At 34.7% G+C, this 11238-nt stretch overlaps 1 protein-coding gene across 1 annotated transcript; it reads right to left on the bottom strand.

Annotated features, from left to right (window-relative positions):
- Positions 1-7329: 7329 nt before the first annotated feature.
- On the bottom strand, positions 7330-9362 carry LOC112941066 (uncharacterized). The gene has a single exon (XM_026029874.2). It carries the CDS (start codon positions 9287-9289, stop codon positions 8129-8131), a length of 1161 nt encoding a protein of 386 aa, XP_025885659.1. The 5' UTR covers positions 9290-9362; the 3' UTR covers positions 7330-8128.
- Positions 9363-11238: the final 1876 nt, after the last annotated feature.

Raw genomic sequence — 11238 nt, 5'->3', positions numbered from 1 at the left:
GGTAAGGATAAGTGCGGTGGTGAACAAAGTTTTGAGCTTCTGAAAGCTTTCCTCAGATTCGTCCGACCATACAAATGGAACATTCTGCTTAGTCAAGTTCGTCAATTGGGAAGCAATAGAAGAGAATCCCTTGACAAATCGACGGTAGTAGCTAGCTAACCCAACAAAGCTCCTTATTTCTGACACATTAGTAGGTCTTACCCAATTCTTCACTGTCTCAATCTTAGAAGGATCCACCATCACTCCATCCTTAGAAACCACGTGCCCCAAGAAGGACACTGCATCTAGCCAAAACTCACACTTAGAGAACTTGGCATAAAGCTTTTTCTCCCTCAACATTTCCAATACCATTCTCAAATGCTCTTCATGTTCCTTCTTGCTCTTTGAGTATACTAATATATCATTAATAAATACGATCACGTAGAGGTCCAAGTATGTCTTAAAAATCCCGTTCATCAAGCTCATGAACGCAGCAGGGGCATTCGTTAGACCAAAAGACATCACTACAAATTCGTAATGCCCATACCTCGTTCGAAAAGCAGTCTTTGGCACATCCGTTGCCCGTATTTTGAATTGATGATAACCGGATCTCAAATCAATCTTAGAGAAGACACAAGCACCTTGTAACTGGTCGAACAAGTCATCAATGCGGGGAAGAGGGTACTTGTTCTTAATAGTTACTTTATTCAGTTGTCTATACTCTATGCACATCCGAAAACTCCCATCCTTCTTCTTTACAAACAAAACTGGAGCACCCCAAGGAGATGCACTTGGTCTAATGAAGCCTTTGTTCAATAACTCTTGAAGTTGTGCTTTTAACTCTCTTAACTCCGCGGGAGCCATTCTATAAGGGGGTATAGAAATGGGGCGAGTACCGGGTTCAAGATCAATACAGAAGTCAATATCCCTATCCGGTGGCATACCAGGAAGATCTGCAGGGAACACATCCAAAAACTCACGAACCATCGAAACCGACTCAATCGAAGGTACTTGGGTAGTGTCATCCTTGAGATGTGCCAAGAAAGCTAAACACCCTTTACTAATAATTTTCTTAGCATGAAGAAAGGAGACGATGCGGACCGGATTGGAAGTGTAGTCACCCTCCCACACTAACGGGTATGTCCCAAGCTTGGCTAACGTCAACGTTTTAGCATTACAATCCAAGATTGCAAATTGCGGAGAAAGCCAAGTCATACCCAGAATCATATCAAAATCATCCATTCCTAAGATAACCAGATCTACATAAGTGTTGCTCCCCACAAAGTTTACCAAACAAGACCTATATACCTTTTCAACTACCACAGACTCACCCACCGGAGTAGAGACTCGAATAGGCATATCAAGTAATTCACAATGTAAATTTAGACCATTAGCAAATGAGGAAGATACATAAGAAAAGGTGGATCCAGAATCAAACAATACAGAAGCCATTCAATCACAAACCAGAAGATTACATGTGATGACAGCATCAGATGCCTCCGCTTCAGACCGCCCAGGGAAAGCGTAACAATGGGCCCTATCATTTTTCTGTCCGTTGCCCCTACCATGTTGTGATGTAGTGGCTCAAGGTTGCTCATCACCTCGGCCGTTCTGGTGACCACCATTACCTCGACCACCACGTCCTTCAGAATAACGGCCTCTTCTATGACCACCTCTACCTCTAACATTTGGAGGTCTGTAACTCTGTTTTGGACAATATCTCTTAATATGTCCAATCTCCCCACATCCATAGCACTCTCTGGGTTCATGCATAGGTCTCTCAGAGAAGTGTTGACCGGTCGGAGGTGGACCCCCAACTACAGTCTGTAGTGAAGACTGAATTGGTCGAACTGAGTAACTTCCCGAACCCTGTCCTCTAGTGTAAGTACCGTTAAACTCACCTCCCTTTCGAAACCTTTTTGATGTCGATGTCGTAGTGAAGTCGTCTGGCTTCACTCCTTCCACTTCTATCACAAAGTCTACCACCTCTTGGAAGGATTTTGCCGTTGCCGCTATCTTTAAGGCCGAAATCCGCAATTCTGACCTCAACCCCTTCACAAACCGGCGAATTCGCTCTTGGGGACTGAAACATAATTTGGTGGCATATCTGGATAGTGCGCGAAACCTAGCCTCGTAAGCATTTACAGACATCCTACCTTGATCTAGGCTCAAGAACTCATCCCTTTTCCTATCCCTCAATGTTCGGGGGATATACTTCTCCATAAAAAAGCTAGAGAAGGAGGCCCAAGTCATAGGTGGTGCCTCTGTTGGTTGACACTCAATATGTGACCGCCACCACATTTTGGCGTTCCCTTGAAACTGATAACTCACGAACTCAACACCAAACCGTTCTACTATACCCATCTTGTGTAGTAGCTCATGACAGTCAACAAGAAAATCGTAAGCATCCTCAGATTCCGCATCCTTGAAGACTGGAGGTTTCAATTTCAAGAAGTTACTGAAAAGTTCATGCTGATAAATTGTCATTATAGGCCCAGTAGTCAGACGTGGAAACGTGCCTATCTCCAATGGAACATCCATGCGGGGAGCCATAGTAGCCGCATGTTGTACCTCCAGAGCCTGGGGTGCTGGTGCAGAAAACACTGGGGGTGTCTGGCCCTAATCAGACAACCCGCTGAGATAAGCCAGAACCTGATTGATCATCTCTGGGGTAGGTTGGGATGGCATTTCCTCGTTTTGCACTTGTTCAGTTTCCCCATCCTCCCCTTCTCTCATTACTTCCTCAGTCAGTGGAGGAGTCACTGCCCTAGTATCAGATGGGCTAGGTGCTCGTCCTCTTCCCCTAGAGGACGTCCTCCCACGACCTCTACCACGGCCTCTTGCCGTTGTTCTTCCTCGAGCCACAGCCCCAGTGGCTGGCTCAGTTGTTTCTTGTCTGGCCGGTGTTGGCGTTGGCGTAGTCGTTGCTCTAGTTCAAACCATCTGCGAAAGAGAGTGAAGATGGTCAGATACCAATTTGTATTGCCTAGATGCCAATTGGACTCAAGTAGTAGCACGAAAGAAGGAATGAAAGAGTGAAATTTTCTTAATGTCTTATAGCCTCTCAAGGAAAAGTAAAGGCGTCCCCCTACCGTTCCTTAACACCCTACTAGACCTGTTCTTGTGTGATGAGACCAACGAACCTAATGCTCTGATACCAAGTTTACAGGTGTGACGGACCGTCACAGACCCTTGGTGGAAATTTTGGTCTCTGACTCTTGCGACGACCTGCAGGACGGACCGTCGCAGGCACGACGGCCCGTCACAGGTTGCGCAAATCCCAGGCAGAGTCGGATTTCTGGTGAAGTTTTAAGGGACTTTTTTGGACTATTCTTTCCTTAATTATAGATTTCGTGGGTTTATATTAATAACTCAAATTCTTGGGGGTTAAAAGAGGTAACCCTAAGTTAGTTAGAGGGGTATTATTGCCATCTTTTATTCTTAATTATATAATAATTAGGGTAAAAAAAAGAAGGTTTGAATAAAGAAAATTTGAAAGAACAAAGAAAAAGAAAGAGAACGAGTAGAGAGAGAGAGAAACGAAGAAGATAGCTTGTTCGTCGCAATTCTTCGGTGGAGGTAGGTTATGGTTATTTCATGCTATTCGTAGTAAACTCTTAATAGCGAATGATATGTGTTAGTAATATTGTGAACCTTCTATATGCTTAATTGTATGCTTGCATGAATGATGTGATTATGTAATTATGAATAAATAAGCATGATGAAGGTATTGAATCCCAAATCTTGAAAAGAAACCCTAATCTACTTTGTTAATGATGATGCCTTGGTATAAAAGAAGGCTTGACGAATGAAAGTAGTGAGATTAGGGGATCGGGTGCCACGTTCCGGTACCAGGATAGTATATGAGGATCGGAGTGTCACGTTCCGACACCAGGATAGAATATATGGATCGGGTGTCACGTTCCGACACCAGGATAGAATATGGATCAGGTGCCACGTTCCGGTACCAGGATAAAATATATGGATCGGGTGTCACGTTCCGACACCAGGATAGAATATGGATCGGGTGCCACGTTCCGGTACAAGGATAGAATATATCGATCGGGTGCCACGTTCCGGTACCAGGATAGAATGAAGATCAGAGTGTCACGTTCCGACACCAGGATAGTATATTGAGGAGCGGAGTGTCACGTACCGACACGAGGGGAATAAAGATAATGAATCTTGAAAAATGTTAATGTATCCAATCTAATGAACTGAATTCCCAAATGAGTATGATGAGGCGGCGTGAGTCCTCATTGATGAGCTTGGTGTTGTAACCAAGGGTTATGGTAACTGTAAATACTGCATGCTAAGGATATTAGTTGATTTTATGATATTGCTTAATACATACTGTTTTCTATTTTGAGTTGGCCTATGATATCTACTCAGTACCCGTGTTTTGTACTTACCCCTACTTTTATTGTTTTCTTTTTGTTTATTGTGGAGTGCAGCAAACGTGCCGTCGTCTTCGACTCAACAGTAATTCAAGCCAGTCTTACTACATCGGAAATTCAGGGTGAGCTAATGCTTCTAGCTTGGACTGGATCTTCTTCTTCAAGTCTCGATGCCTTGAACTTCCGGCATGGACTAGCTTCTTATGTATTTTTAGCTTATTAGAATACTCTTAGTTTAGTAATTTGATTATAGATGTTCTTGTGATGATGACTTCCAGGTTTTGGGAATAATAGATGTTGAATATTGATAGTTATTGAATTGGTTTTAATTAATGAGTTAAGTCTTCCGCATTACTTTCTGTTGTTATTACATTGAAATGTTAAGGTTAGATTGGTTGGTTCGCTCACATAGGAGGGTAAGTGTGGGTGCCAGTCGCAACCTGGTTTGGGTCGTGACACCAGGCATTATTAGGGCTCTGGCTTTCACGGTATAGTTGAGTCTGAGAGAAAGACAGAGTCATGAGGGGTTCTTGATGGCGTGGCACCCCTGGACCTGACAGAAGGGATTTTAATTTTTTATTTTCAACTTTTTTATTTTTAACCATTTAAACATCCATGGATTTTCCCCAATCGCTGAGGATCACTATTACCTCAATATCTATTAGATTAGACCCTTAAAACATCCCAAAAAGATGAACCAAATCAACTAACTGCATAACACAACACATTCAATAAGAATTCAACCATTGTTCTCTAACAACTTCAATATTCATCATTCAAAGTATTCAAAATTTGTTTAATTGAAGAAGTGTGTGTGTGTGTGAACTACAACAAAAGAGAAAGATCTCTCGTATCTTAATAAGGATCACCCTTGACGAATTCCACTCAAATATGTTGCCACTATTGATGAAATCATGGTCTTTGCCCTTTCTCTTTCTTGTCTTCTCCTTTATAACGAACCCTAAGCGTGAATAAGTTTTCTAAAACAGACATAAGGCTTAGTTTTACACCTAATAAACCTTTAAAACATATTGCAAAATAGTTCTGTGAAAATACCAATTTACCCTTACTAAAATCTAGATATGGACCTTCCCCAATTAAATAATTCATCTATATGTATTTTAAATTCTTTTAAATCATCAAAGTTATATTTTAATAGTTTCTGTGTTATTATGCTATTTTCATCTATTAACTTAATTTTTACTTTTGTCTTAGGTTTTTCCCATCCTCGTAATGGGTCTTCACTATATAATTGTTCTAGTTCTTCATAAATTAATTTAACTTTGTCTATAGCAAATATAATAATTTCTAATTGTGTTATTTGTTTATTATTTATATTTTTTGCTTTATATTAAATTATACTTCCTTCATTGTTATATCCCGTTACTACCATAGATGTTTTTAATTTTTCCCATTTATCTTCTGGTAAGTAATTATATTTACATATATTCGCTTCTGCTCCTGTATCTATCATAGGGGTATAATATCTGTTGTAATATACTTCTACTATAATTTTTGTAAGTATAAATATTTTCATTAATCATTTTGTTCTTTTTATAATTATTTTCTTATTTTGACAAGTTATTGTTAATTGTTCATTTTCTATGTTGTATGGTTTAACTTTTTCTAACCATTTTATTCCTAATGTAATATTATGATCTTCTTGGTATATTTTGAATTGTATTACTAAGGGTATTCCTCCTATAATTATTTCTTTTTCTGTTGTTTCTTCATTCGTGTTCACTATCTCACTAGGTAGTCCAGGGCATGTATGTCTTGTTCTTATAATTTCTTCTTCTAATACTAACTCTCTTGTTATATAATTTTCTTCTTGTCCTGTATTTATTAATATTTTATATTTTCTTTGGTCTATTATTCCTGTTATGAAATAATGATATGGTGTTATTTCTTCTTTATCTAATAAGCTTTGTGGAATTTCATATTTTCTTTTAGATGTACTCATCCTTGATGAGATAGCTCTTGTCAATGTATTGGTACGCTTGAAGTGCTTAATCTTTCTTTTACTATCTCTAAATCTTCTTCTATATCAATTTCTTTATAGCTATAGTCATTATTGTCTACTACAGTAATTATTTTTTCAAAAGGATTTTCTATTTTTATTTTATTAATTTTATTTCTTATTGTTATTTTATGCTTTGTTGTTAATACAATGATATAATTATTTCAGTAAATTTGACTGTAAATCAGGATTTTACCACCTAAAACTAGAAGAAGAATCTAAACAATTAACAGCATTCACAGTACCGCAAGGTTTCTATGAATGAAATGTTTTACCTTTTGGATATAAAAATGCACCAGGTAGATTCCAACATTTTATGGATAACTGTTTTAACCAACTAGAAAACTGTATCGTATATATAGATGACATATTGTTATATTCTAGAACACAAGATGAACATATAAGATTATTGGAAAAATTTATACATATAGTAAAAAATACAGGTATAAGTTTGAGTAAAAGAAAAGCAGAAATTATGAAATCACTGATAGAATTTCTAGGAATACAAATAGATAAAAATGGAATAGAGATGCAAACACATATAGTACAAAAAATAATTACTATTGATGAAAATATAGATACAAAAAAGAAATTACAATCCTTTCTAGGATTAGTAAATCAGGTAAGAGAATATATACCAAAATTAGCAGAACATCTAAAACCATTACATAAAAAACTTAAAAAAGATGTAGAATATCATTTTGATGATAAAGATAAAAAACATATAAGAAATATTAAGAATTTATGTAAAAAATTACCAAAACTATATTTTCCTGATGAAAATAAAACATTTACTTATATTGTCAAAACAGATTCAAGTGATCATAGTTATGGAGGAGTTTTAAAATACAAATATGAAAAAGAAAAATTAGAACACCATTGTAGGTATTATTTAGGATCTTATACAGAAGCACAAATAAAATGGGAAATAAATAGAAAAGAATTATTCGCATTATATAAATGTTTATTAGCATTTGAACCATATATTGTTTACAATAAATTTATTGTAAGAACAGATAATACACAAGTAAAATGGTGGATAACGAAAAAATTAGATGATTCAGTTACAACAAAAGAAATAAGGAGACTAGTATTAAACATACTAAATTTTACATTTACAATTGAGGTAATAAAAACTGACAAAAATATGATTGCAGACTATTTATCAAGACAGAGTTACACAGCCAGGACAAGATAATGTTATGGAAAACATACTCAAAACCCTAAGTACACTTTGTACAAAAGTGGACAGTATGGGCTTGAGAATTCAAAAGCTAGAAGAAAAGGAAGAATCTACAAGTCAGCAGCATGACTATAAAAATGCGGAGCTCAATGGAGGGGTGGAAGCGGTTTTGTTATTTTAGAGTAGAGAGTAGATTGTTGGAAGAAGGATATTTTATTTATGAAGGCAAATGCCCCTTATATAGACATACATAATGACCTTTCATCCTTGTTAAAGGACGATTGACCTTTACTATTTACACAGTTACTTGACTCTTACTATTTACACAGTAACTTGACTCTTACTATTCATGGTACTATTCATGAATAGGATACTGACACTATTTACTTTACAACTTTTTTACAAAAAACAAAATAGACTTTGGCCAAATGGCCGACATACTTTTTTCTTCTTCATTTAATGGCCTTTACTTTTTACATGTGGCCGACAATAATTATGACTAATTTACATATATTTTATGTCTATCTTTTCCCTATTTTCTTTCTCAGCTTACTCCAGTTGTACTTCTGGAATTATGTCATCACCTTGGTTGCACTTGGAACATATATGGTCTGGGTAATTGTGTCCGACTAGCTTGCAATATCTCGTCATTAGTTCTTCGGATATGAATCCTTGCTTTATTGCTCTAGTTGTTGGCGTAGCTTCTAGTTTTAACAGGGTCAAAATCCTTTTTTGGACTTCTTCCATATCTGCTTGTCTTATTTCTTTCGAATTGGCATATATCACTAAGTGGTCTCTCGAATAGTAGCTCCATATGGCGTTGCCTTGTAGATAGTTATTTGCTAGCTCTTGTATAATAGTTGATAATCCAATTATCCTTTTATTGGCATAGAAACTGGGTATCTCAACTCTTATTATCTCTGGCTGTTGGCCTATATCTTCTGGGATTATCATTTCTCGTGTTAGCCCAATTTTGACTATCTGGATCATTGGCTTTATTTCATCATAGAGTATCTCTGCTGGTGCTTTGTAGAATCTTATGAAAAATAAGTTTCCTTTTGTTATCTTTTTATATATTAAAAATGCTTTATGGACCTCTGGGATTCCTCTTATCTCTTCACCTGTATATGTATAGACTGTATTTAATAATCCATAGTTATAACAAGTTTTAACTAGGTTTGGATTAGTTTTTGATTGTGCAATTAACTTGTTAGAGCCTTGTAGTTTTTGGGTTAGGTAGTCTTGGATTTTTTCTAATGTTGTGGTAGATTTGGGTTTTTGATTTAAAAAATTTTGTATTTTGTATAGGTTTTCAATATATGTTCGGGATATATGGTTGTATGTTTTCTTCTCTTTATGCAGGCTAGTTGCATAGGTAGATGTTTGTGGTGTTGAAGCATCTACTGTCTGTATCTTTGGAGTAAATGGTTTGGTAAATATGCTATTTAGGTTTATGTTTTTTGGTGTAGGTTTCTCCATAGCTTTTTTGCTTGTACCTGCAGCATCAGTAATGTCATGGGTTTTAAGGAGTTTCCCAACGTCTCCTTTTAGCTCTGGTTGTTTTTCATCTGCCGAACGACGTAGCTCCGCATTTTTATAGTCATGCTGCTGAGTTGTAGATTCTTCCTTTTGTTCTAGCTTTTGAATTCTCAAGCCCATACTGTCCACTTTTGTACAAAGTGTAGTTAGGGTTTTGAGTATGTTTTCCATAACATTATCTTGTCCTGGCTGTGTAACTCTTTCTTTATAAATAGTCTGCAATCATATTTTTGTCAGTTTTTATTACCTCAATTGTAAATGTAAAATTTAGTATATTTAATACTAGTCTCCTTATTTCTTTTGTTATAACTAAATCATCTAATTTTTTCGTTATCCACCATTTTACTTGTGTATTATCTGTTCTTACAATAAATTTATTGTAAACAATATATAGTTCAAATGCTAATAAACATTTATATAATGCGAATAATTATTTTCTATTTATTTCCCATTTTATTTGTGCTTCTGTATAAGATCCTGAATAATACCTACAATGGTGTTCTATTTTTTCTTTTTCATATTTGTATTTTAAAACTCCTCCATAACTATGATCACTTGAATATGTTTCGACAATATAAGTAAATGTTTTATTTTCATCAGGAAAATATAGTTTTGGTAATTTTTTACATAAATTCTTAATATTTCTTATATGTTTTTTATCTTTATCATCAAAACGATATTCTACATCTTTTTTAAGTTTTTTATGTAATTGTTTTAGATGTTCTGCTAATTTTGGTATATAGTCTCTTACCTGATGTACTAATCCTAGAAAGGATTGTAATTTCTTTTCTGTATTTATATTTTCATCAATAGTAATTATTTTTTGTACTATATGTGTTTGCATCTTTATTCCTTTTTTATCTATTTGTATTCCTAGAAATTCTATCTGTGATTTCATAATTTCTGCTTTTCTTTTACTCAAACTTATACCTGTATTTTTTACTATATGTATAAATTTTTCCAATAATCTTATATGTTCATCTTGTGTTCTAGAATATAACAATATGTCATCTATATATACGATACAATTTTCTAGTTGGTTAAAACAGTTATCCATAAAATGTTGGAATCTACCTGGTGCATTTTTATATCCAAAAGGTAAAACATTCCATTCATAGAAACCTTGCGGTACTGTGAATGCTGTTAATTGTTTAGATTCTTCTTCTAGTTTTAGGTGGTAAAATCCTGATTTACAGTCAAATTTACTGAAATAATTATATCCTTGTATTTGTCTTATTTTTAGTATTTTGTTTGGTATTGGAAAATTGTATGTTTTCGTTTTAGCATTTAGATTACGATAATCTATGACCATTCTGCTTTTACCTCTTTTTTGTTCACTATGTTTTATAACTATAAATGCTGGACTTGTATGTTTAGTATTGCTTTTTTGTATGTAATTATTTGCTAATAATTCATCTATATGTATTTTAAATTCGTTTAAATCATCAAAGTTATATTTTAATGGTTTCTGTGTTATTATGCTATTTTCATCTATTAACTCAATTTTTACTTTTGTCTTATGTTTTTCCCATCCTCGTAATGGGTCTTCACTATATAATTGTTCTAGTTGTTCATTAATTAATTTAACTTTGTCTATAGCAAATATAATAATTTCTAATTGTGTTATTTGTTTATTATTTATATTTTCCATTACTTGGTTTATTTTTTCACTTCCTTTTATCCATTCCATAGGTTTTCGTTGTTTATTATTTACTCTTTTTGCTCCTATCTTATTTCCGCATGGTGTAGTAAGCCACCAATGTGTTTTTGTTATTATATGTGGATAAAATCTATCTAGAAATGACATTCCTAATAACATATCTTTTGGAGTAAATTCAAAATTATACATATCTTCTATTGTTAGTATCTTATCCCATATTTGTATTTTTATATTTTTTGCTTTATATTTAATCATACTTCCTTCATTGTTAAATCCCGTTACTACCATAGGTGTTTTTAATTTTTCCCATTTATCTTCTCGTAAGCAATTATATTTACATATATTCGCTTCTGCTCCTGTATCTATCATAGGGGTATAATATCTGTTGTAATATCCTTCTACTATAATTTTTGTAAGTATAAATATTTTCATTAATCATTTTGTTCTTTTTATAATTATT

Source organism: Solanum lycopersicum, chromosome 1, assembly GCF_036512215.1.
Source record: "Solanum lycopersicum chromosome 1, SLM_r2.1".
In the NCBI taxonomy this organism is placed as follows: Eukaryota; Viridiplantae; Streptophyta; class Magnoliopsida; order Solanales; family Solanaceae; genus Solanum; species Solanum lycopersicum.
This window is presented reverse-complemented; position numbering and strand designations above follow the sequence as displayed.